The sequence below is a fragment of the Anopheles nili genome, chromosome 2, assembly GCF_943737925.1.
Source record: "Anopheles nili chromosome 2, idAnoNiliSN_F5_01, whole genome shotgun sequence".
In the NCBI taxonomy this organism is placed as follows: domain Eukaryota; kingdom Metazoa; phylum Arthropoda; class Insecta; order Diptera; family Culicidae; genus Anopheles; species Anopheles nili.
The window spans coordinates 23,721,851-23,748,480 of NC_071291.1; the positions used below are offsets into that span (position 1 = coordinate 23,721,851).

At 48.7% G+C, this 26,630-nt stretch overlaps 3 protein-coding genes across 3 annotated transcripts in view; all 3 read left to right on the forward strand.

The window, feature by feature from the left end:
* The window catches only part of LOC128732301 (uncharacterized), an 81,808-nt gene extending 72,619 nt beyond the window's left edge, over positions 1–9,189 (forward strand). Inside the window, exons 16-17 of the mRNA XM_053813635.1 lie at positions 8,166–8,324; positions 8,408–9,189. Of these exons, the coding sequence (XP_053669610.1) occupies positions 8,166–8,324; positions 8,408–9,189 (941 nt within the window). The remainder of the gene's footprint in view (positions 1–8,165; positions 8,325–8,407) is intronic.
* An 11,813-nt stretch (positions 9,190–21,002) lies between these two features.
* On the forward strand, positions 21,003–23,013 carry LOC128722080 (protein CREG1). The gene is made up of 4 exons (XM_053815902.1): positions 21,003–21,120; positions 21,413–21,683; positions 21,762–22,121; positions 22,192–23,013. The coding sequence occupies exons 2-4, from the start codon at positions 21,449–21,451 to the stop codon at positions 22,389–22,391; spliced, it is 795 nt and encodes a 264-aa protein (XP_053671877.1). The 5' UTR covers positions 21,003–21,120; positions 21,413–21,448; the 3' UTR covers positions 22,392–23,013.
* On the forward strand, positions 23,008–25,994 carry LOC128719997 (bifunctional 3'-5' exonuclease/ATP-dependent helicase WRN-like). The gene has a single exon (XM_053813646.1). The coding sequence runs from the start codon at positions 23,031–23,033 to the stop codon at positions 25,992–25,994; it is 2,964 nt and encodes a 987-aa protein (XP_053669621.1). The 5' UTR covers positions 23,008–23,030.
* Positions 25,995–26,630: the final 636 nt, after the last annotated feature.

Consider the following 26,630-nt stretch of genomic DNA (forward strand, 5'->3'; position numbering starts at 1 on the left):
TCCGCCAATCTCGCAATGGGTCCCCATATTGCAATTAAAAAGTTTTACATTTTATAGACCCGCCCGCTCCGCAATGAGCACATCCGCAGACCTCACATCTCGGGCCGTGCAGCGACGCGTGGAGCCTCACAGAGCCTCCGCATTTTCCGGAGCCACCTTAGGGAGCGACAGGGGGCAGTGGGAAGATCACCGACGCATCGACGCGGTGGGTGGTGGGCAGGTGGTGGTCGGCCCGACTTACCACCCACCAGCGAGTGATCTTTTGGCCGACCGGGATAAAAACTTTATCCATTCTCAATCCCCACGCGGTTCATTACTTATTCATGTGGCTGTGGGTCTCAGCTGAGCCGACCGGCCTATGACAGAGGGTGCCATCGGTAGGGGTTTGGGAGGAGGAGAAGAAGGACGCGAAACGAATGGCATGATTGAGACGCGGGCTCCGCTGCTTAGGCGCGAATCGCAAATGCGCACGCGAGCCCGTGGTGGCGCGGCATGAAAGAGAAAATCGCTAACGTATCGCTTCGGTAATTGAATGCGGCAAAACGGAAATAAATTTACCACCCACCCGCTCCACCGTGGCTGGAATGTTTCCACCGCCCCCTCCACACAACGCATCACAGGCTCTGGAGTCTATCATGTCGGTCCGGATTCGGCCAACCATCGCGTCCCACGGCTCTGGCAGCAGCAGCAACAGCATCCCTTTTTGGAACCATTTTCCCGGGGCCCGTGTCGCTCCCGGGCAGTAAATCCGTCGGTGCGTAACGCCAGCGCAAAGCGCGGAACCACGGTTCATTCACCGCGTTCGACTGTTTATTTTCACTTCCAATCGTAAACAAGACCGGAAGCCCATCATCGTCATCATCATCAGCATGCTCATCGTTGGTGGTTCGATTGAAGCGGCTTGAATCGGTTGGCAAAAATGGAAGAGAATCGAAGCAGGCGGTGTTGAGAAGACACACACACACACGCGCACACACAAAAACACACGAGTAAAATAGAGGAAAAAACAAATCACACGCGATCTTCACGCACTCCGAGCGCATTCATACGCCCGTTTCCAGCACTCGAGCGCGCTTTGTTCGCGCTTTATCGACTGGCAAACGGGTCGACGGATTTCGCCGTCCTTTCCATTCGCCATTTAGCGCTCTCTCACTCACTCTCTCACACTCTCTCTCACACTCTCTCTTGTCCTTGCCTCCCACTCGAGGGGTTCGTGAGGCTCGTTTTCCAACCGAACGTTTTCATCACCTCCCCAGCCGGGTGGCGCCGTGTTTTGCGGTCATGGGCGAGAAAATCCGTGGCAAAATTGTGATAAATGACGAACCGTTTTTACCTCCACCGGGCGCACTTCCCTCCTCCCCCGATGCACAACGAGCATCAACCCGCGCACCCACCCACCTACCGGGGAAGGCTTTTCCTTATTTTCCGTATCATTATAATAAATGGATTTTCTTCATACACGATAAATAATCATCATCAATTTTAATGGCGATCGATTTACTGCCCAGCTACCAGCTTTTCTCAGAAGCGATGCGCTCGCTCTATCCTGCCCTTCCATGCTCGAAGGACTCGCCGATGCTCGAGCGCTCGATACAATGGTTTGTAAGGTGGCCAAGCAGAGGGGAGCCTTTTTTCTTGCCCTCGTGCCCTCTCAGAGGCTGCACCAGCACCCGCTCCCGACAATTGAGCTCTCGGAACGAACATAGAGACCCATAGTGACGGATGGCTGCGAGCTGCCGAGACTTTTTTATGATAATTTACTGTCCGCATTCCATCCCGTTGGTGTTTTATACGTACGTTTTCTTTTTTTTTTTCCTTTGCTTTGCTCTCTTCACGCAAACGGGGGCCTGAAGCTCCCGTTGCGCCTTCGACCACAGACATCGATCTAGACGAATCGGAGTCAACTCTGCCCAACCGAGCCCAACCGAGGGGTCGACTTTATGCAACGGTGAGAGAGGGCGCTTTCCATCAGCGTCAGTACTTTTCGTCCCGTGCCAATCGTTAACTTTGGCCGTGCTGTGGTTTTCTCGACGATTGATGAAGCCTTCACTATCAATCAAGCCCGCCGGCACCCGATTGTTCCCGGACGCAGAAGACCCGGAGGGCGGGTGTTGCTTCCTTTGTTCGAACGCCTCTTACGTGGCCTCTTAAGCGGCGTTAACGTGATGCCAAACGAGCCCAACCAGCACCGTGCGCTAGGTCAGGACTATTGCCAATACTCCCAGCGCCCTTTTCGTTGCGAATTGAATCTATTCAATTCGCTGCATACACAAAACCTCCCGCTGGCGCGTGGGTGGGAACATTTTTGCTCGGTCGGAAATGGAACCACTTCAAACTAGGCACTTGACCGGCTAGCGAAACGATCGCACCAGTGGATGTGTTTATTTTAATAAACCGAAATAAAAACACCCACACATCCTATGGTTGCATTTTTTTTTCTTTTTTTTTTTCGTTAAGCTCCTCCGGGACCCATTGATCTTTGCCGATCCGTTCCCGTTTAGGTTCGGCTTGTTTTTTTCACTCTTCCACTCGACCCACGGCTCCTCGATCGGGGAACGGAATTCCATTCTCGAGCAATTTTCCGCCGCAGCATGTTTGCGTTCGCCCAGCCCTCGCCAGAAGGACGCTAGCGATGACCGTCCGAAGGAGGAGAAAGAGAGAGAGAGAGAGAGAGAGAGAGAGAGAGAAAGAGAGAGAGAGAAAAAGTAGTAAACGGCGTCGGGAGTAGAGAGAGAGAGAGAGAGAAGCAATAACGAAAAAGAAAAACCTGCTAAAAAAGAACGTCCATTTATTTTTTTTTTTGCTCGTGGTCCTTTGCCCGTGCTCCTTCGCAAAAGGTTTTCTCCGCGACCCGCAAATCGTTTATCGTTTATTTAGCGAAACCGAACGATTGGAAAAATGGTCCAATTCCCGTCCGATCGATTGAACCAACTTTTCGGTGTTTACCCCACTCGAAGCGAACCCGGGGCGCTTTCTTCCCGCATCGGGAAAAACGGGTGGCAAGATAAGGTAGCGAAGCGAAGCTTTCGGTGCAACAAAAAAACAAAAAAGGACATTCAAACGCGCACCCACACAAGCTGCACACGCGCGGCAATCGATACGGTGTGTGCGCGTGTGTATGTTTGTGCACGTACAAATAAATACACCCAGCATCGGAAGCGGGACCGATTCAGGCCGGGATCCGTTCCGTTACTGCCGCACCCTACCCGGGGGGGGGGCACCCTGCAAGAGATCCCAAGGAAATATGTGGGTCCGCCGGTTTCGCTCCACCGATCGCAAGCGCTTAACACGTGTACTGCAAAACGACACTTTGCATATATGCAAATGTGCTTCGGTCAGCACAATCCAATACGCGCGGCCCGTATAGATCGCCCGGTTCCACGTGGTGGGGGGGGGCCGTGGGCTTGCAGCTGGGGAAAAAGCGATGATCCAAAGGGAGCAAAAAAAAACCTCGACTCCGATCCCAGCGCCGCCAGCACCGTTGACATCGGTTGGGTTTGAAGGGTTGTCGTAAAAACAGGGGATCAATAAAACCCGGCTTCCGACGAGGGGTCATTGAAAACGGTCAGAGAAGAGAGAGAGAGAGAGAGCGAGAGAGAGAGAGAGAATGAAGCAAAAAAAAAATGGAAAAATAAACTTGCCCCACTCGCTGGCGAAACGAAGTGAGGGGTGTACTGCTGCTGCCAGTCTGCCGTCTTGAGGACCATTTTCCGACCCCAACGCCCTCGATTTTCCCGCCCAACAATGCGCCTCGGCTGATCTCGGGATCGAGATGCTGCGGACGCGAAGGCACCATCGAGAAAATCAACCTTTTCCGGACACCGGTACGTGGTTGGTGTCAAGTGGCGGAAAGAATGCCGGCACGACTCGAAACCCTTCGGACCGAGGGCGCACCCGCTGACATACGGAACGTCCTGCGAATCCCTCCTGGCGAAAGGGGGGAAAGGGCGGGGGGGGGCATGGGAGAACCGCCCCCTCATGGACGCATGTGTCCACGGGAGCATAAAAGCAGCATATCCAACATCATTATCCATTCTGCTGAATGTGTATGTTTTTTTTTCTTCTTCTTTCTACGTAGTCGTTTCTTTTTCCACTCGCTCTCTCACTCTCTCTCTCTCTCTGTTGCCTTCTGTTCTGTGTTGCACGCAGAACGGAGCCTCGTACAAAGAATGTTTTAGTGATTTTTGTTTTCTTTCCCCCCACCCACCCACCTGCACTCACCCACCCACCCAGCCTGCCCACACAACCGACATGCCCTGTTTACCATTGGCCGGCGTTGCCTATTCAGCGTTTGATTATGCTGGTGCTCATTGAAAAAAAAACGAAAAGGGAAAAGGGAAACCCCATTTCAAATGGCTCTACGGCCATCGCCGTTGCAGCCACGCTGATTATCCTTTTAAAATTGTGACGCGCGCCGTGTCGCTTTTTGCGCAACCGTAACGGTTCGTTTCGCTACGGCGTGATATTTGCCGTCGTGGTGTCGTACCGGCGCAACCGCTAGCGCTGCGAGGATTAGCTTTTGTGTGATTGAATAAACGCTGTCGCAAGTGCGCAGCCCGGTACCATTCAATTCGGGAAACTCTCAAAGTCCATCAATGCACACGACAAACATTGTGCATCGGAGTAGGCATTGAATGGTCACCATGGAAATAATCGTGCGCTCTTTTGCGCATCATTCATCTTGCATAAGCATCCCCGGGCGGCATCCGGCGCGCACCATTTACGGTGGGTATTTGGAAGCATAATTTCAAGATGCTTGGCTTTTTTTTCGCTTCTTCTTCTCCTTCATCCACTTATGTTACACGCTCACTTCCGACGCAAAAAAAATGTTTTGAAAATGTAACCCAATGAAGAAGCGGTTCCCAGGCGGTTCCTATTAAATACACACACACACACACACACGCACACAAAATAAAGAGTCAATCCGCGCGCAAGTACCCCTGAACAGGTATGCCCATTTATGGAAAGAAGGATAATTTGTGAAATTAGCCGTTCTTACTCATTCTCCGTCTTATTCATGCCTGGCCACACATCCGGCACGCTCTCGCTCTGTTGCGCCTCCCCGAGCGAAGTTGAAAGCGTGCGCTTTTGTCCACCAAAACGTCCATTTTGTCCACGCAAAGCGCCATTGAGCGAACGCCACGCCACCCCGTCGTCTATCCCGACAAACGGTGATGGGGCTCTCTCTCTCTCTCTCTCTGATTCAGAGCCCGATGACGATGGCCGGAAAAGCACCAGCATTGCCACCCTTACAGCCCGGTCTTCGAGTGCATCGAAGTTTATGTTTGGTAACCCCTTTTCCTCCGAAGGGCCAAATCCACCAGCGCCGAGCGCCAGAGAGAACGACCGGTGTGTGTGTGTGTGCGTGTGTGTCTAGCTGCTAGCCGTCGACTGCAGGATAAACTCATCAAGCTTAAATCTGGCCAAACCGCCACTCGTTCGCGACCTGATCGACGACGACGGTAGCAACGTTCTTTCGTTCCTTGCGAGGACGACTGGCAGGACACCAGTAACGGGGAGCACTTCGGTAGCGTCGGAGCGAGCGGACGAGTGCTAGTGGGCAATAAAATTTCATCCTGCCATCGGATCGGTCAGGAAGGACGAAGGTGCACCGGAAAACTGCCGCAGACAAATGACACCATTGAGCCGGGAGCTTTCTACTTTCGTTTAAAGCTTTTACCTTTCACCGTCCATCGCCCGTCGTGGTCGGGGAGCGCTCGCTGCAACAACAACAAAACCAGACACACACACCCACACAGCGCTGTACAGCGCTTTCCTTCCTGTGGCAAGAGCCGCCTCAAATCGCACCGTTGGACGCACTACGTCAGCCGCAAGGGGCAAGGGTGGTTTTTGTTTCATTTTCCTGAGTGCCTCCAATCGCTCTCCATCTGTGGCTGTGTGTGTGTGTGTGTGGGTGTGTGCTTCTATTTTTTTTTCTCGCTTCCTGGCCACTCGTCCGAACCTGGCATCGTTAGGCCACCCTTAGTTCTTACTCGCGCGTGGGGAAGGGATTATACGTATCCGGTGTGCGCAGGAAACTCGTGCTTTGAGCTCAAGCTCATACGTGGGAGGGAAGAAAAAAAGGGTAGCAAAATTGAGTAGCGATGGGAGGGGGCGGGTGGGAGAGAGGGGGGGAGGGGGGACGAGATTATGGGAAGTACCAAAAAAAACAACCCCGCACGCCAGAACACTTCTCGGTTCGGTCGTCATTTGCAGCAAATTCATTCTTTGCGCGTTGAGCCGCGGTGCAAGAGAGAGAGAGAGAAAGAGATAGCTAGAGGGAAAAAGGAAGCAGCCCTTCGTGGAAAACTCCATCGTCGGGGAAGTGCAGATTTCGGTTGCATTTCGAGAACGCCGGGACAAATCCGGCAAATTCGCCAGCATCCAGTGCTTCCGTGCCGCCCGGCAATCGAAGGGCACTCAAGACAAAGGAAAGGGCTATTCCTTAGCCTGGCCCAGTGCACGGTCTGGTGGCACAGAAAAAACAAATTTCCACAGACGAGCGTATGCACACACACACACACACACACATGTACGTCGCATGCCTAGCCAGGAATGCCGCAGCGCGAGCGAAGAAAACAAAGAAGCACATCAAAAGAGCGAGAGAAAAAACACTCCACACAAAGGGGAAAGCGCCACAAAAAAAAGAGGAAAGGGCAAAAAGAAACGAAAATGAAGAAAAAAAAACACTTCCCTTCGCACTGGGCAACACCAAAGAGCGGAAGGTGCTAAGTTATTAGTTTGCACCGGTGGCCCCTTTTGCGACTTTGCGCGCTGCATCGGCAGCCCGGCATTACAACCCCAAAGGCGCCGCTTCCGGCGGCTGGTAAATCGAACGACCGGAAAACCCGCGAATCCCGTATCCGCACCCCATAAACAACCGTCGGCGGGAGGGATTTATCATCGTCTTGGGCGAAACGGGGGGTTTCGACCAAAAAAAATCTCAACCCCCTGACGCGCTTGAAGCGCTCGTTAAAGTAGCGCAGAACAAATGGCGCAAATGCCATGGTGACAGTTTTCCCTTCGCAACACACACACAACGTGGCGCTAGAGAAATTGCAAGGAGCGTAGAAAGTGTGTGAGAGAGAGCGAGAGAGAGATAAAAAGTAAGAGAGCAAAAGCATAAGGAAAAATGGGGATCACTGTCGGTTGCCCGGGCGAAATCTCGGCCAACAGACGCAAATCGGTGCACTCCCGGAGTGCGGAATGCATAATGGAAACGTTCTCGCTGCACCTTGCCTAATGCATGTGCACAATAATAATAAATGAAGTGATACCGGAACCGGTGAATGGAATGGAAGAATGAACGGCTGGGGGAGACAGGGCACTGAGAGCGCCATGTTTTATTCATCCCCGTCGGAGTCTTCGGTCACACGACGTTTTGCTGCTGCTGCTGCTGCTGCTGCTGCTTGACGCTCCCGGACGGCTAACGGATGCCGAAATTCACCAGCCAGTGGTGCTGAGCGGTTTGTTTAGAGATGGCAGCTCGAAAAATGACAAAAAAAACCGCTGGCACAAAATCAGCGCTACTCGCTGCCGTTGATCGCTGTTAATGGAACGGCGCTGAGATGATGCAGATTTGCGCCAACAAAACCATAATTAAATATAACCTTGCGCTCGCAAACGGGTTGTGACGCTTTCACGGGGCTCTCGACGTTTCCACTGTCTCGTGTTGGGAAATGCGATAACGATGAGCTGTGGCTGTGATGCACAGGATTGCACATTCGAATACAATTTACAATGTTTCGTTCGAGTTTTGAAGTTAAAGTTTGATGTTTTGCAAGAACTGCAAGTGTTGCAATTGACTCCTGCAGCTCATTTTCTAAAGGTTCCGCCAAAAAATAAACGTTAATGCTGCGTTTTACAATTTCGAATTTCTTTCAAACAATCAAATGTACCTGTCACAAATTGTTAAGAGAAAAAAACTTTTATGACGAAAAGAACCCCGATCCAGACCACAAATAATCGAGTGTTCGTTGAGGCATGTTCATAATTTGTACTGAAATTGTTTTCCTCACTCCAACTACAGCTGTGGTTCGTAGTACTTCTGGCAATTGCGACAAAAGGACATCCCAATTTCTAACACCCAGTTGAAAATCCAGCTCCACCCGCTAATCGATCCTCCGTTACCCACGCGTTATTTCTCTCTCTCTCTCTCTTTCCAGACGGAACGGAGGGCTTCGCCATTCTACCGTTCGCGGCCCTGCTCACCGGGGCGCTTTTCACGATCGGCATTGCCGTCCTGCTGGTCGTCGTGCTTGCCATCCGCCGGAAACGCGATGGCCACGGTGGTGGGTTGTGTGATGGCAAGGAAAAACACCTCGGTAAGTGCGTCCTCGGATGCGTACTCGTGAAACAACCGTCGTCCTAGACCAGTTCTCAACCTTCTTCCACACGCTGCTCGCAGGTATGGATATCACCGTGACGACACCGCTCGAGATGGGCATGGGCCAGCAGAAGTACGTCGTCGCTTACACGCTCAAGCAGGGCGTCGAGAAGCAACCGGACATTCTGAGCGCACAGAAGACGGGCTCAGCCAGCGTGCAGTCGATTAAGGACATCGCCCCGAAGCTGGGTGGCTCTCCGGTTGGCATCCGGGGACCACCGTCCGGTGCCATTTACGCCACGCAGGGCTACGATCCCCAAAAATCAACACCTTCCAGCCGGCAGAGCACGCTCAAGCGAACCGACGCGTCCGCAAACAGCTACTGCCTTCTGCAGCAGCAGCAACAGCAACAGCAGCAGCCATTGAGCGGTACCAGCAAGTACTCGGGTGATCTGGTGGAGTACGAGAAGCCGTACACGAACTACCAGCACACGCTGCAGTACAACCACAATCCACCGCCGCTGGTGGATCCGTACGCGTACAAGAGTCCTCCGCTGGGAGGTCTGTCCGGTGAACTGCAGCAGCCGGCAATCGGCGAGTCCGGTGTTGCGGGAAATGCGGCCGGTTTCGAGTATCGCAGCAACAGCGGTCGAAGCAGCAGCGGCAACTTGAAACAGGCGGCAACGGCCGGTGGCAACCCCGAGTTCCGGTACTCGGGTTCCGAGTTCGTGGCGGATCTGCTCGACTTCAGCAGCGCACCATCGCCCTCGTCCGGGACGACCGTGGGTGCGACACTTACGAAGGCACGCAACCGCCAGCACATCATCACGGACACGCTTCCCGGGCCGGAGAGTTGCGTGTAAACGGCGCACTTGCGCTCCCTTGAGGGTCCTTTCGACGGCTTCGATCAAAGGCGGGTTGACCAGAAGCGTCGACTTCAGAGGCTTGGTGGTGCTTGTTATCGGCACGGACGGGACGGACGGCAGGTGGCTTAGCATCGAGATTAGAGAACAGCGTTATCCCGCGAGTGACGGCGGATAGCTTGCGCAATCTCTTGTGGCCGGTTTCGGCCTGCTAGATTAACCGGATGGTCTGCTGTACAGGCGCACAAGCACAAACGAACCAACCGTCATGGTGAGCCACGAGCGCGTTGCCTAGGAAACCGACGCGTTACCTGGCGAATGAGCTCGTTATAAGGGTGAGATGAGATGGAATACGAAAACCGCCTGGCAGGATGTGGACCGGGAGGTTCGAGCGCGTTGGGAAAAGCGAGAGTGGGATGTCGAAGGATAATGTGGGTGGGTGGGTGGGTGTGTGTTTTTCGTCTCCCATACTCAACGACCAGAGCCAGGGTGGATTTTGTGCGGTGGTTTTAATCCCCCAAAACTAGTACACGAAGCGAAGAGTAAAGAGACAGTCTTCCATTAAGCAAACGAGACAAAAGAAAACCAACCCATTGCAGACGAAGAGCAAGGAGTCGTTAGATGTTTGAGGAACGTAGGAACGTAGCGGAGCAATGTGCGTTTAAGTGTGTGCCAGTTTAAAAGAGCAATTAATAGTCTCTCTTTGCTGGTGCTAAACCATAGTTTCAGCAGGATGGTAACGGATCGCGAATGCTTTACGCGGTAGCGCGTGTCAGTTTTCCTTTTTCTTTTAATCATAATTCCGATACTTAGCTAAACTGTTACCTTAGCGTTTTCTTAGCGAAACGAACGTGTCCTGTTTCCGTTAGGTCGCTCATCAGCAGCGCGCTTCGGTTATCGTAGCGAAGTTTTTTGGAAGAAAAATTAAAAGAGACACGGTTACAATTAGACAAAAATGAAAAGCGTAAGCGCGTCCCCACAACCAACCCTCTAACATATCCAGCACCACTATATCATGAAAGCGGAAGAAAAAAAACGATCAAAAAGAAACATAGACCATATCGCGCAAGCAGACTCCTGAGGTCCATTTCCCACATCCCTGAGACTGATGCGGTGCGCAAATGTGTAGCAAAAACGCATCCCAACGGACAAAAGCCGTACTCTCGCCGAAAACGCGAAAATCCAGCGCTGAGTTGAAATTGTAAACGTATCACCGTATCGAATGTCGCATTTATTGCTGTTAGTGAAGCGTCGAAATGTTGCTGATCACGGTAAACGACAATGAGGCAGAAAATCCACCTGTTTATCTAACAAAAAAAACAACCAGGTGCAAAGTGTGTACAGGTGGTGTAAGTACCGCTATACAAAGCGACAGTAGCTCATGCTAGTTAAATTGAAAATTTCGACCATCGATGTATCGATGCTTTAAGGATCGTGCAGTCGCTTTCGCGACCCGATGCCTATTCGTAGCTAAATTGTGTACATATCCATCTAGAGTAAATTGTTCAACCTGGAGGCAACAGCTTCCTTAACAGCGAGGACAGATGCTTCCTTTGTTTTCGATGTACATACTGATGCGTGTATGCCTGCGCTTCTGGGTAGCGTCTGGGCTTAAGATACAGCGCCAGCTCATCAGTCCGCCGTTAACCAGACCAAACTGGCGAACGAACACACGGCTAGGAAAATGCAAGTGTTGTAGAGTTAATACCATTCACCCGTTAGAACCAGTTTCCGATCGTGTACAGATGAACCGTATAGGCATATTAATATATATATATACATTTTCCCCGTAGACTGGCGTGTTGCCGGTCAGCAAACGGCCTGATTCCAACCGTGTATATAGCTAGTTTAAGGATAGATCAGCAGCGCCGAACGATGAGTAGTGGTCGTGTTGATGTTTGCCAGCAAAATAGCAAATGCTGAGTGGGACTCTGAGCCTAACTAATTTCCGCGAAAGATACGAAACCGATGACGAAAGAGCGAATCGCAAATGCTTGTAACTGGGCCAACAATAGGTGGATGCTAGCCGACACTAATTGAATGGACGAACAGAGGGTGCTCCAGCAGCACCTCGAAAGTGCAATATTGTGCAATGTAATGACGAGTCAATAAAAAAGTCTAACTAATGGTGTTTTTTTAAATATGAGCTTATTTTTCTCTTCTGTTAACCTTGTGCACTTTTTTTTCAAGTATCACTGTTTTAGCGAATGAGAAAAATTTCATGAAATATTTCAGCATATCCTTAAAATATCCTTTGGATTTGTATGAACACTTTTCAGCCACCAAACGGAAGCTTTTAATGAAAGCTCACTACTGCGAAAAGTTTGTCCAGCATAGATACAAGGACAATTTGATGCACTATAAGCTTCCTCTGTCGGGAACAAGAAAAATTAACGTAAATAGAAAGCTGAAAGTTCCTTGATACTTTTTTGTAGATGGCGCAACCCCATGCTTTTCAACAATCTTTAATCGGAGAAAATCGTAAGCTCAACTAGCAAACTCTAGCTTTTGAAAAAGTTGGCAGTGGAAAAGCATCACATAAAGATGCGTGCTATAATATTCAAATGTTTTTACATGCATTATGTTATAGACAAAAGTTTATTGAAGCAAAATACTCATATCCCTAGGTCCAAAGCTGAGAAAACTGCATCCGAAAGGAAGATGGTCAGAAGGATGTATGCTACCGCATGTGCGGAAAGATAAAAGAGAAACCAATGACTACCACAATGACGAGCTCCATGAGCTGTACAATATCTTCACTGCTGCAGCGAATATGACTCGAAAGACTCCGGTAGTTGGGCAAGTCATTATAATGGCACCGGATGACCGGATGCACGTGAAGTAATTTTTACGTTGAAATGTGGTAGACCCAAACTGGACATGGATGTAGATGGATGGAGTAATGTCATGGATGCGTCAAAAAAAAAGCAAAGAACTAACACCTAGCAGACGGCGACCACGTGTAGTTCCGACTTATCAAAGAGCAGGCCAATATCGTTTAACGGCTGTAGTGCCTGATAAGTAGCAGAATACTTATGAAATGTGCATTTTTAGTGATTTTTACAGGGTATACTACATGTATTGAATTCTTTTTTGTGTTTTACAAAGAAAAAAATTGCTTCGTAAAAAATCGGAAATTCGTTCAAAACTACGCATACTACAATCCGTTACAATAAATAAAAGATCGATTGAAATTATCAAAAGCTTTCTACGTTTCATATCTTACGACCGTAAACGAAACTGAAACTTATTTTTCAAATTTTAAATTTCCACCCAAAAATGTACGAAACAGTCCTATCTCACATGTCCCGAATGAACCGTCCCTGGGTTCATTCGTTGAATCACTGTAATAAGAATGAATGTTTGCTCGCGCAACAACCAGCCGCCGTTTTTAAAATCAAGGGGAAAACGATTCATCCCCTTTGCCGAGCCCTGGCAATTGGCATACGAGTTCGGCTCACAGCTCTAGCCTTCCAGTGGTTCCCCTCCGGGAAGCTGACAAATTCGCTCGCTACACGTTCTCCTCCGCAAAACGCGTCCTGTGACAAACACCCTCCAGCACGTGCGACAGGACATTGCAGGAATGGGCCATGCAGCGATGTATCATCATCAACGCGCAACAGCAGCGCACGTTCGCCTGCGTTCGGCCTACCAGCGAATCATCGACAGCCGACCGGCGGCTCCAGAGCGAGCACACGTTTAGCTCGAGCATATGCAATATGGACGCCTCCAGCAGACTCACACCGGTGCGGGCAAGCACAGGTGAATAGGTAAAACACGCAGCTCCCTAGGACACGCTAGCCGTCGGTATCGCGTAAGAAAAATCGCCCAAAAAAAAAATCACACAAACAAACAACCCCACCAGGGAACCAGCGAAAGCGAACACAATGTCTACAGCATGTTGCCGTTTTGTTCGACTGCGAACAAGCTCGTGCGCGAAAAACAGACCACCCACCATGCTACCGGGCCGAAGGCCGAACAGCCATCACGATCCCGCTGTTGCTTCCGTCGTGCGCGCGGAGACACACACACACACACACCGTAAGTGGGACGCCGGGAAACACTGGTAGCACAGGTGGAATGGGCTAAATCTCGACCGAGCGCATTCGATTTCCTCGGGAGTAGGTTTTCCACGGTGAACTTGAGACACCGACCGGGTACGGTTTCGGATGGTGGTGCAGCAGTTCAAATTCCGTGACCGCCGGTGAGACATCTCGTGGCCCGCGTTGTCCTCGTCCTCGTCCTAGGTTTGTCCTCGCACGGAATGTGAATGCAAATTCGAGCACATTCGTATGCCGGTATACCTTAGAACTTTTCGCTTCGTTGTCCCACGGTGCCACGTTCCACGTTACCCGGCGCATGTGACGTTCTATTGTTTGTGCTTTGATTATGCCACACCTGGTCGTTTGTATCTGTCTGCTCGTGAGATGCACCACCCGGGGGAGGGGGGTGGCAAAGGCCTTGTTCGGTGAAAATGGATAATCCAAACAATCCATCCAACCCACACGGCCACACGGGTTCGGTGGAGTGTCCAAATGTGTACCGTTTGGGTCTCGTGGGGTAGTTGATCTATCCCCAATATTGGGGACCTACTGGAGGGGGTGGTTGATCCTTTTTTTGCTCTGTGCCCCCCGGGGTACACAAATCATTTACAAACCACTGCTGTTGAAGAGTGCATACGATGAAAGATCAATATCAAATAGGTAGCTTTTGATTAGAAAGATTACTTTAAACTGTACTGGATTGTCGCATTCTCCCGTTGAACCGCTCTTGTTTATTTTTCATTCGGCGGCCATTCATCTTAAGCGAATGAAGAACACGTGTCGTAATCATAGAATGGATGCACTTCATGCTGTCCAGTTTTCCCAACCATCGCATTCGTACTGCAGACAAGCGGTATTATAGCACTTTGCAAAACTACCCGACCGATATCTCGCCACCGATTTATGTTCAGCCCGCCATCGCCTGGCCAAGAGAGCACCAGCATTCCCCAGATCTAAGCTCTCCTGCTGCCAGTCGGAAGTCACCAGTTTGTCATGTGCAAATCCCATCGCCACCGTACTTCACCGCGAACCAGTGACCAAACAAACAAGCGTCCCAGGCAAGGAAAAACAAGCAACCACCGCAGGATCAATGTGGTTTAATTGGAAAACTTTTACCATAAAAGAATTGCGACGAAAGTTAAAAAAAAAAGAATAAAGCACTCACACAAACACAGCCAAGGGAGTGGGATAAAGGGCCACATGGCGAGTTGGTACGAGCAATTCGATTCGAATCTATCATGTGTTCCTGAAATGATCCTATGGCAAACGTTAGCATTGGCAGGTGCGTTGAAGCTCCGTGTTTGTTTTAATGTGGCTTTAAACTCGACGCAAATGGAAACCGAAGCTGGCAGGCAGGCAGTAATATTTCTGGTACACCATCCTTTGCTGGATGGCTTGAAGGCAATTAAAATCATATTGCTGGCAGATCAGCTATGTGGCCTGCTCTGCTCATGAGTACGGGCGCAAAAGCCCTGCCAAGATTTGAAATTTATTTTGGAACTCGACAGGACGTAACTCAATGCTGCAATCTGAGATGCTTTCATTCGGTTGCATTGGTCGCGCTTGTTCCGAGCGCTCACAACCGAAGGAATCCAGCTGCACACCTGCTTTGTGTCAGTTATCACGATTGAAAGTTGCTCGCTTGCTTCAAAATTATTACTTTCATGTCGGGCGTACCACATCCACCACATACGAACAGCTGGTCGCCACTACTCGACCTAACGCCTACATTCTCCGTTTCAGAATTTCGCCTACAATCGAACGTTTCAGTTTGTGGCCTGCAGACGCCCGGCACACGGGCCTCTCGCCACAAGACAGAGGCTCCTGGCTGCAGGAGAAGTTTGCCCGTGGTTTACGTTTTCCGGTTCAGAGAGCTGATTTTCCATCCCGAATCGGAGTGACTTCTCGGAACGCACTACAAATGGCAAGCAAAAAGCAGCGGCAGCAGCAGCACACATACACACACACACACACACCCACGTGCCCACATACAGTTGGCACCAGGAACGATGCCGTAAAATATGCAAAACTTTGTCAAAACCATGTCAACAACCGGCAAACGGCCGCACAGGTGAACCGGGACGGACGGTGAACGCACGCGTTCCATTGCCCCGTGCCAGTTTGCCCCGTGCGTTTGCAAGACTGACGGATTGTGTTCCGCGCCGTTTTTGAATGCACACACACAGGAGCACACACACACAAAGTCTACAAAATGGCCACCTAACTTCCTCGCCACTGGTCGCCGTTAGGCCGCTGTTTTTTTTGACGCGAAACATGTTCACGGTGTTGACGTGGGTTCAACACGGGAGAAGCTTTTTTATTTCGCCATCTTGCGCACGTGGACAAGCTTTTTGTTTGACGTAATGAAGGGCAGGTGGGCGTTTGGGACACCTAGTGGGACAAAACTAGCTCCGCCAACACCGCGGGCCACTATTCCACCGAGGCATACCGTTTATCTTATTGATCGCATCTGACCGCATAGGCGTCAGTAAGGGAAACGAAATGTGAATATTGACGCATTCAAACTGTATGGCTTTCGTAGGTCGCGTGCTTGGTCATTAAAGCATGCTTTCAGGAAAGATTCGAATGACATATTTTAACGAATACTAATGTGAGAAAAAAAAATCCCACTGATAATGTGATTTGATCGAAGCCATTTGGCGCCACGGGTAAATATTCATGGCATTCTCCTAACCATCATTACCTACACCATCATTACTATACAAAAACGGAACTGACAGATTCCCCGTTGTGGTTGACGTAATTCGGCGAAATGATTTTGTGGTATCCGTCTGATGGAACCGATTTCAAGGTAACCATCAACATCCGTGAATCAATCAACGAATACCAAGCATCGAGTGTGAGCGTCAAGCGAGAGCGACATTCGACCATACGGCCTCGACAAAGGAGCCTTGCAGGACGAGTTCCAACCGTATTCCGTTACAGCAGAAGGCACCATTGCCAGGCTGTGAGTTGAAAGTCCAGCAATTAACTTCGAATTAAGGGCCAACATTAAGGAGACGAATCATTCCCTCCATCCATCCGTTTACATTGGCTCTCTCGAGCAGTGGCATCCTTCATCACCATGCCGGGGAGGCTCATGCTTCAGGTGCCATAATTAAGTGCGGCTTTACGCTCCGACTTAGCTGCTTCCTCAGAAACCTTACCACTTCATGAATGAATGCAATGAATGATCACACTTTGCCCGCTGCGCTTTCGGTGCTAATTTATTTATTACTCTGCCAACTATTACAGCACCTAGCGTTGGGTTTTCCAACGAGAGTCCAGTTCCGCTGTCGTGGCACCGTTGCACCCACGACACTGAAAAAGAAGAACGAAAACTCATAACTGTAAAAAAAACATCTCCGCCGCGCTGCTATGATTGCAGAAGTTATTCATTTTTCATTGTATTCAAAAGAAGCTTACCATCTTGATTCCTTTGCGAGTGGCACTCGTTTCTCTACAGCAGTGCTATTTCTGATAGTTGATTTTTTTTCTGTTGCCTAAATGTTCGTTTGATTAATTTGTACAGCTTTGCAACACTTTCACCCATGCGCTCATTTATACCGTCACAGTGAAAGATGAGCTTTGAGTGAAAAGGCTTAATTTATTTAAAAAGATGCCACGAAACACGTGAGCATATGAAGAGAGCTATGAAGTCCTTCATCGCATCGCATCGCATGAGTCGAGTGTGAGATCTCTAGGTCTAGGTGTCTAAGTGGATTCCATAGAAAACACCGGTAATACGATCCCATCCCAAGTTTTACATGAAGTACCAGGCGCCTCCATCACAGATTCAACGAATAGTTAACATGAACGAATCACTTTTATTTCGCACCTTAAGATGAATAAAAATATTTGATGAAAATATTAGAAGCTAATCGATGGATGAGGTTTCTCGTTAGTGAAATATTGAACATATTTACATAAGAAAAATTATGAGGTATGTATATAAAAACATACAATTGATCTACATTTGTAGTCATACAATATTTTGTTTAAGTTTTTTTTTACATTTTTGAAATTACAGTGGGTTTTGATGGGGTAATCTATAGCATTATGGAAACAATTTTAAAATGTAAATACTATTAATACAGGACTAAGCGTCCTATTAAGTATTGGTAAAACTATGTTTGTAATAGGACCAGTCGCTGTTACTCACGTTTGGTTTCATTTTTCAAGCGAACACTTCAGTATTCCTGTTTTTAAATGAGTACACGTTAAGACCCACGCCTTTTAGTGAGAACAAAAAAAAAGTTCACGTAAGTTTCCGTTTGTTGAAAGTTTGCTGCAGTCCTGCAGTTTTCAACAGAACAATCGACGGCCCACGCAAACGTGCATTCAATCCAATCTCCTCCCACGATGCCACGATGCCATAAATCATTAATTCAATAGCGCGCGATATTCAGGCACGCACTCGTGTCTCCTCGGACCCATTCAGCGCTATCCACCGAGGCGACATAATTGTTGCAATTAACCCATTCATCTTATCCGTTCTCTGCGCGTGCACTTCGCCCACGGAAAGCGCGTATGGCTAACCGTTCCCGGGAGAGGGATTTTCCGCCGTTTTCTTTGTGCTAGACCAAAAAACACCCCAAACCGACGCACGCTTTATTCGCGACCCGACCAACACTAGCGCCACTAGAACGGGGTAGCAACGAACAAAAAAGAAACGCATCCTCTCGCGGCCTAATGAATTCCACAAGCGAGAAAAGCTTGGCCCAACGATAAAGCCATTCAAGCGCCAGCCAGACCGTGGTGCTGCCTTTCACACAGCCCCTTTGCTAGTGTTGAATCGCGGCGTCGTATGACCATCGCTATCAGGAACCGAACCGTGTACTCATCCCAGCCATCACGCGAAAGGTGTGCTCGGTTTGGGTGACGATGAAATATGCTAAAAATTTATGCATAATTACCTTCACTCTATCTTTTGCAGCACGACGGGGGCACACCGCAACGTTCGGCCCGTTGCCCAACAATCAGCCCTCTTTCAGCGCGCAACGTTGACGCTTGCTCCAAGGGCTAACGCCACGGTCGTCCTGGCTCCAACGGATTCGGGACAATTTATGGTCGACCTCTGTCGAGCCGCTGGCACGGGATGATGATTCTTCTGGTGCTGCTGCTGCTGCAGGAAACCCTAGGTAGGGCTAGCTTTCGCGTTTGTTTTCCTCATGCCATGCGCCGGCAGCTTACCGGAAGCATTTTCTTAATCCCTTTTTTTTCTCTCTCTTTCTCCCGGTGCGTCCTACGATCGTATGGAAATACATTTTTGCTGGTTGAAATTTATTACTTGTTGGCTTGTGATTGCATCCCCATACTCGTCGTTCGATCAAGGTGTGAGAAAGCTATCGAACCGGTTTTCATCGATACTTTGGTGCATTTTTACGGTCCGGACGTAATGGTGTTGATAAACAACATTCATAATGGGTTTTTATTTCGGTATTTTCGGTAGGTGTTGAAACGACATTGTATCGCTGCCAATTGGAAACTCTGAACATTTTCCTCCGTTCCAGGAAGAATTTGCAATCGAGGATGGGCCCAAACTGGATGTATACTGTTTTTATTTGCATTTATTCAACCGCTTTCTGGTCATTCGATGACCTGAAAGCTAGTGAATAACGATGTTCCGTGGATGACAACAGGTCATCAATGGATATTCGTAAGAATAATTTTCAGGAATCTCTTGCAACGTCACGAGCTAACCGTACGATGAAGATGGCATCTATGAAAAGGAAATGCATCGTTGATTAGAAAGCTACAAATCAATAGCACATGCCATTTCATGTTTGGGCGCACTCGTTTATTTGATTTTACATCTTTCCTAGATCCAGTGATCCAGCGAACGAGAATTTGGCTAATCGACCATGACTCAACTGTAAGCATGCACACATACAACAAGCTGCTCTTCAGGTTGAGAAGCTCCGTAATATTTGAAGCATGTTCCAAAAGCGCATCCCAACCGTACATTCTCATTGGAGGCAGAAAATCAAATAAATCGATACCTCCATCTTCGTGCATCGTTGATTACAAAGGATGACCATGAACTTCATGAGAATGTATTTTAAATTTCATACCTTGCTTTTGAGCAACCGGCTGGCATGTTTTTCAAAAACCATGAATGAACCCATTTTCTTCGAATCCACACTAAAAAAAAAACATATTCCCAAAACAGATAAAACGACATCCGCACATTACCCTAGTTTCCTTATGGAGGATGAGTGAACAGCAAAAAAAAACCTTCACTCCCGCTACTCTTTTCGATTGACCATTTCCGCGCTTCGATTTCAATCGATTGGAAAACTAAAGTTTTACTATCCCAATTATGGGCAAACTTTTCGCCGTGGATCGTGGTTCCGTGCGAATGTTGCACTTCTGCTCCGAAACTGCACAAAACTGTGGCGCACTCAAGCAAATTGAAAATTGAAATCCTATCCACCGTCTGAGCCGGTCGTATTCAGTGCCCGTACAACGATCATCATCGGTGGCCGCGGCCACTCCGTCCCTTGGTCAGTCGCGCGCTCTAAACGTTCAATTTTTACCGATTCACCCTCGCACGTAACATGCGGTCCGGTTGGCAAAAGGCAGAGCAAACACAAATGAACATTGCTGAAGGGACATTCTTACATCGTGCGAGCGCCACATCGGGACGAATTTTGTCGGTTGGCGACTTCCGCCCATCGCAACCGGAAAAAGGGGGTAATGAAAACCGGACGGATATCCGGATTCGTTACTCCAGGTTCTCGACTTCGGGAATTCGACTGATCAAACACAGCCGATATATGGCTGACAGAAGTCCGAACAAATTGAAACAATCCTGTGAGTGTGCATACTGGTGCTGAGTAGTTCCGGTTTGCCATTCCGCTTCACGGACTCGATAGTCTTCTCGTGGTTGCAAGGCAATTTGAACAGGAAAAGAATGCTTCTCTTTTTTTTGTTTACTTTCACCTTTTGGAGTATCGTGTTACAGAATACATATTGCATAATAGATGGATAATGACTGTTGAATAGAACAAGAATAGAATTCTTTTCTGATATTTTGGGGTCTTGTTCGTCATGAATAAAACCAATTTTCTATGAAAATATTTATTCTGAAAAGAGTTCTGAAATGATTATTGTAATGCATTGAATAATGTAATGCGTTTGTCATATCGATGATAAGCTGATAACGTTTAATAATTACTTTATTCTAATTTATTCTGCTTCTAGCACATTGTGAAGTCGCTTTCTAGTTAATCGCATTACCTTATACTTTCGTATTCCGTTACTGGAAACCTGTATTAAGTTGTGTGGGAATTTATAGGCATGGGTCAAATCACGCAATTTATTTCGCATTTAGTTTTGAATCCTTCCTAAATATGTGGAAAAAAACACACTCAAACCATACCCATCGTGAGTAAAGAATAAATCCATTTATTTATAGTTTATTTAAATTGTACTGTAATTGTACTCAAAAAGTTTTCAACCAATAAACTGTGTTCGTGCATTGCGTGTTTTGCACTCAGCTTAGAACAATTCATAGAGTAATTTGTAATAACTGAAAGAGTACGTTTTTTATCAATTTTAAAATGATACCCAATTCAACTAATGCGGAAGAACTCAACTAGTTAAAGTAGACGCGTACAGTGCAGTGCATAAAAATGCTTCAGCATCTCTGCCTATGCGAGAAAGAGATGCTCGACTGTAAACATGATGAAATCACTGTGCCAGAGAGAGAAAGAGAAAACAAACGCGCACAATTGTTGTTGGACTTGTTTATCAACACTTATTTTTCAAGCTGATCCACAGGTCTTTGTTACTTTAAAATCAAGCAGTAAATTTGCAAATATTCTATTTACTCATCCGCTCCCGGGATCGCTGGATGACTAGTGGAAAGTTGTTGTCAGATAAGGTTCGTTCGCAGAAAGCATTCGACGATTTTTTAATGTGGCGTATCAGTTCTTAACTCCGCATCGCTTTCAAACACATAAATTGGTGACCTTCGCGATCGTGCAAATAGCAACATTAGATAAAACGAAGCATGAAAGTGCATAACAAAATGTTATCATTCGTGGATATCTGCGTTTTTGGTTGATAATTCACAACAAAGAAATCCTCGTTCATGCTGCCCCACTCTGAGTCACCGTTGAAAGGGGCGTTATGGATTGGCTGAAACGTCGCTTCTTTCGTTTGTTTCTTTTTAGGTAAGAAGCTGATCGTTTTGCAGAATATACGGCAACATGACGGTTCCGGCGGTTTCATACAAAAAGTTCAGTGAACCTACGGTGGTTAACACTGGCACCAAACGATGGGTCATCTTGTACATTCTGATCGTGGCCGTTCTGCTATCCTCACTGGCGTGCTTGAATAATTTTTCCAGAGGATCACTAGTTGAAATATTCGAGGATAACTTCGACAATCCTCCTTCACATACGGAGTACGCCAAAATGGCTCGCTATTTGGTACACAAGGCGGGTAAGCCATCGCTAACTTTCGAAAATTATGTTTCTGCGCTATGCTTTACGCACGTTTTTCCTTCACTTCATTGCTTAGAATGGGTTTCGATGGGATCCCTGTCGACGGTGGCCGCCATCAAGGGGTTCCCGATGGTTAACATCATTTCTGTGGCGGACAGTGCGCGGGGCGAGAAATCAAGCGGCGTGCTCTATTTCTTCCTAACCATGCTGGACTACACAGCGCAAGATTTGTCAAAGGACAATCGCTTGACGATAATGCTTACATTAGACCAAGACTTGTACTGCTCGAAAAATGGAATCGATCCGATGGAACCGACCTGTGCACGAATCATGATTTCTGGAAAGGCCGTCAAATTAGAATCCGACACTGATGAATATAAATTTGGATCCACGGCCATGTTTAGCCGGCATCCGGCTGCGAAAAAATGGATTGATAGTAAGTGTACACAGTGAATTCGCACGTTAATCCCCCGCACTTCATTATTTCTATCATTTTCTCGTTTCAGCTGATGGTCATAACTTTTTCCTCTGCAAGCTAGACATCACCCAAATCGCGGTACTTGACTTTTACGGTGGTCCTCATTACGTTACCGTGGAAGATTACATGGCAGCCGATCCAGATAAGAAGGCTAGCTTCGTTAACAACAACGCTGAACGGAAAATTTCGCCCCGTTTTGCAACCACCACAGACATATCAGCACCATGAGTGGCTGCACAAGTGCAACGCATAATCTAAAACATTTCTTGGATTTTGCAATCCTCTGCTGAAGGAGCGAATAGAAGAGAGAGAAATTGGCAGACTGCATCTTTAAAAAAAAACACACAAGCCGCAGAACGGATAAGATTAGTCATCTCAAACGGAACTAGTGTTGCAATCGTTTGTCCGATAATTTTTATGTACGAGAGAGTTGTGTAATACCGACGAGGGAATCAAAACAAACCATTTGTGATAATGCTGTTTCAGCAGGAATTTGCAATAATACACTAGCATTTTAAATTGATTACAGATCTTTATAAACACCATTATTCGAATCAATAAATAAAATATTGGAGATGATCTTTACATATTTTAAGAACTGAGTAAACTAACATTAAATAATTTGAAGAGTTTGTTTCGTGAACAAATCAAACCCAATGCGATTACATGTTATTTTTCAAATTATCTAAAACCATCGAATTGCAGCCCATCGGCAATAAGTGCTTCTGGCAGCACTGCCTATTGTTTACGTTTTCGAATGTTTGGCATTTGTATCCGCGAACTCCGTACAATGTGAAAGGTGTACTCGAAACGAAACTATTGAACTAAAGAAGCACCGGTAATTTCCTAGCGGTTCCATCACACGATATGTCGGGAAAAGAAGAATGGCCGGAATGGTCCGACGTGGAAGAAGGAGCATCAGTGGATGAACCAGGCCCGGAGCATTTGGTGGTGCTGTCCGATCGATTCGGACATTCGTCCTTCCGTCCTATGCAATGGCGTATTATTCGTTCCATCATCGACGAACGACGGGATAACTGCGTAATCATGGCCACCGGGTACGGCAAGTCGCTCACGTACCAATTCCCATCGGTCTTCCTAGAACGCCTCTCATTCGTCGTTTCGCCGTTGATCAGCTTAATGGAGGACCAGGTGTTGTCGCTGAATCTGTACAACATTCCCGCCTGCCTACTAGGCACGGCGCAACGTGCCAATCCGATACCGGAAATAAAGGAGGGTGCATTCCGTGTAGTGTATCTGACTCCAGAGTTTGTTACCGGCGACAGTGGTCAGGAGCTGTTACGATCCGTTAAGAACCAGCTCGCACTAATCGCCATCGACGAAGCGCACTGTCTGAGCAAATGGGGCCACGATTTTCGTCCTGCATATCGTAACTTAAACATGATTCGTAAGGCGTGCCCAAACGTGCCAATACTCGCCGTCACGGCAACGGCCACACCAAAGGTAAAGGATGATATTATACGCAGCTTGCAGCTGGTTAATCCGCAGGTACTTTGCACTGGCTTCGACCGTCCGAATCTGGAGTTTATCGTGCGTCCAAAGGGACCGCAGGGCCCACTGGAAGACATAAGGCCGCTGTTGATGACCAACCGCGATGGAAGCGCCATCATATACTGTCTCACTCGCAAGCAGACGGACGAAATAACGGAGCTGCTGCGCTGCAAAGGGTTCACCTGTGAAGCATACCACGCAGGGCTTTCGCTTAAGCAGCGCAGGGACGTCCACGAGAGCTTCGTAAAGGATCGCGTTCAAATCATCGTTGCGACCATCGCGTTCGGAATGGGCATTGACAAGCCGGACGTGCGGCTGGTCATACACTACGGAGCTTCGAAGGATCTCGAGAGTTACTATCAGGAGGCCGGGCGAGCCGGTCGTGACGGACAACCGTCCCGGTGCGTCATGTTCTGGTGCCGGGCTGATTTCAAGACGCACGAGTTTCTGCGCTCAAACTCCTACGGAACGGTACAGAACAACCTGGAGCAGCTATCGCGTAAAATGAGCGAGTATCTGGACACCCGCAGCTGCCGTCGGGATTTCATCCTACAGTACTTCGAGGGAACGCTGGGCAAAATGGAGCGAAGCGCGAAGCCCAAGCAGTCCGGGGAAAGGAAATGCTGCGACAACTGCACCAGGGGTGGCGTGGCAAAAGATTGCGAGCGGTACGAAGGCATCGACGCTGAAGGGCAGTACGATTTTGCGCCCGATGCCGAGTTGCTTCTGAAGGCGCTGGGGATATTTTACGGCGGGACCGGTTTCGCCCTTCCAATCATGCTGCTGCGGGGTTCGAAGAATAAAAAACTAAACGATAAGCATTACAGCAACGCCCTGTACGGGAAGGGCAAGGCACGCGACGAAGAGTGGTGGAAGGCACTCGGTGCCTTGCTCGAACGCGAAGGCTACCTAAAGAAAGTGAAAATTCCAAACTCCTTCAACAAGTTTGCCACCATTTACCACGTACAGATCACTCCCACCGGACAGAAATGGCTCGATTCCGAGTCGAACAATCGCAAACTGTTGCTGAAACCCACCGCGGAAATGTTCAAATCGCTCACGATCATCAAGCCTACCTTCCTCTTTGATCAACCCGCGGATTCAACGGCGCAGTCCTCGCAAGCCCGCTTGCTCACGTCACAAACGCGCATCCCAACGTCGCAGGATCTGACGCAGGAGATAGTGAAGCTGCTGCTTAAAAAACGCTCCGAGCTGGCAATGCAGTTCGAGTGCATGCCGTACATGATCGCATCGAACACGGCCCTCCATCAGATGGCCACGCGGAAGCCGTTGAACCTGCAGGAAATGAAAAAGGCCCAGCTGGATGGATTTTCCGATGCGAAACTGCAAAAGTTCGGCTGGGAGTTTCTCGTGTGCATTCAGCAGAAGCTCAATCTGCTGCCATCGCCGCAGCCCGAGGTCGCCCGTTCCGATCCACCTGCCGCAGGCTCGCTGTCGGCCACGAAAACGGTGAGCGTGTCCCTCTGGAAGGCGGAGAACAAATCGCTGTCGGAAATCGCGACCATCCGCAAGCTCGCCGAATCCACCGTCATCAGCCATATCTGCGATGCCATTCGTTCGGGCGTTCCGTACCAGCAGGACGATCTCGTCCGTTTGGGTTTAGGAGTGGGTGGGTACGCCACCATAGCATCCCGCTTACCCACCAGCCTGGACGAACCCCACATACTAACGAAGATCAAGGAAATGTGTCCCCCGGAGGTAACCTTTAATCAGATAAAGCTTGTCCTCGCGTGTGAAGCACAACGGAAACTTTTCGGCGTAACTCCCGACAGCCGGAATACGAACGAACGGACCTCTCCAGTGCCTAAGCCACCGTTCCCTAAAAACACCACCGAAGGCTTCAGTGCTTCACTGAAAGGACTGTTAGATGACGATGAGGACGACGACGATGGTATGTTCGATCTGGACGAATTGGATCGCCTAGAAGCTTCGTTTGTGAATGCGAATAACAATGTAGCGACTTCGCCTCCATCGCCTCCGTTGGAGCCATCGTCCGAGAAAACGCTCAACAACCGCCCTACAGTCGTGCCAAACCGCGACGACTCGGAAACGCTCACCCACCCAACCACCGATCGATCGATTGAATCCTTGCCGCAGGACGACGACGTGAAGGAGAACGTGTCTCAAGCCGGGCAACCATCGAACTCCAGCCCGACGGTCGATCTCACAAAGAATGCATTTCGACCGAAAGCTCCATCCCGGCGACCGGTTAACCTGAAGCGCATCATCTACGACGACGAAGAGGAGGACGAGGAGGACGAGCAGACTACCTTTAGATTCACGAAACGAAAACCCTAAACCAAGGCGCGTAATAAAAACTGTTTTCTTGGCTATCACTCAATTTTCATACTCTCAGGCCCAATAAGGAGCGTCTCGTGTGCATCGCGATACCGTCTATTCTTGTCGTGGAGAATTAAGACTACTTGCAACAATGTCTCGAGTCCACTGAAAGGCACAATCAGCCACAATTTCGGTCCTTCAAGGCGGGCCCCGTAAATTTGTATTCCGCCCTGGCCCTTGGCTTTGATTGGACCACAAAGGCACGGCAACAATTGGTACCGAGGTACCGAGCACGCTTGGCCGGATGCAGCATAATTGAAGGGATGCAATGACGCAGCGTGGTGCTCTGGAAAGAAATTAACCACACGGCGAAGAGCTCATTTGGGAGGCACTCACAGCTGAGTGGCCTGGCCCCGGTTCTCACGGTGGGTCGCTCGGGTTGTTCCGTGCGTGGTCAAGCAGCAAAGCGATAATAAACCAACTGACCGTGGGCCACTGACGGCGTCTCAGGGATCACTCTCTTTCTGTCTCTCACTCTCTCTCTCTCTCTCTCTCACTCTCGCACGTTGCGTTGACTGGTCACCCGTGGGACTGCCGGCAGCTGCGTCTGCGTCGGTTACAGCTCGCGCTGTGCCGCAGTTTCAAACGTGATTT

Coding starts and splice junctions, on each gene's coding strand:
- LOC128722080 (XM_053815902.1), top strand. CDS start 21,449: ATGACGGTTCCGGCGGTTTCATACAAAAAGTTCAGTGAACCTACGGTG. Junction 21,684..21,761: donor CTATTTGGTACACAAGGCGG/GTAAGCCATCGC, acceptor TTCATTGCTTAG/AATGGGTTTCGATGGGATCC. Junction 22,122..22,191: donor TGCGAAAAAATGGATTGATA/GTAAGTGTACAC, acceptor TTCTCGTTTCAG/CTGATGGTCATAACTTTTTC.
- LOC128719997 (XM_053813646.1), top strand. CDS start 23,031: ATGTCGGGAAAAGAAGAATGGCCGGAATGGTCCGACGTGGAAGAAGGA.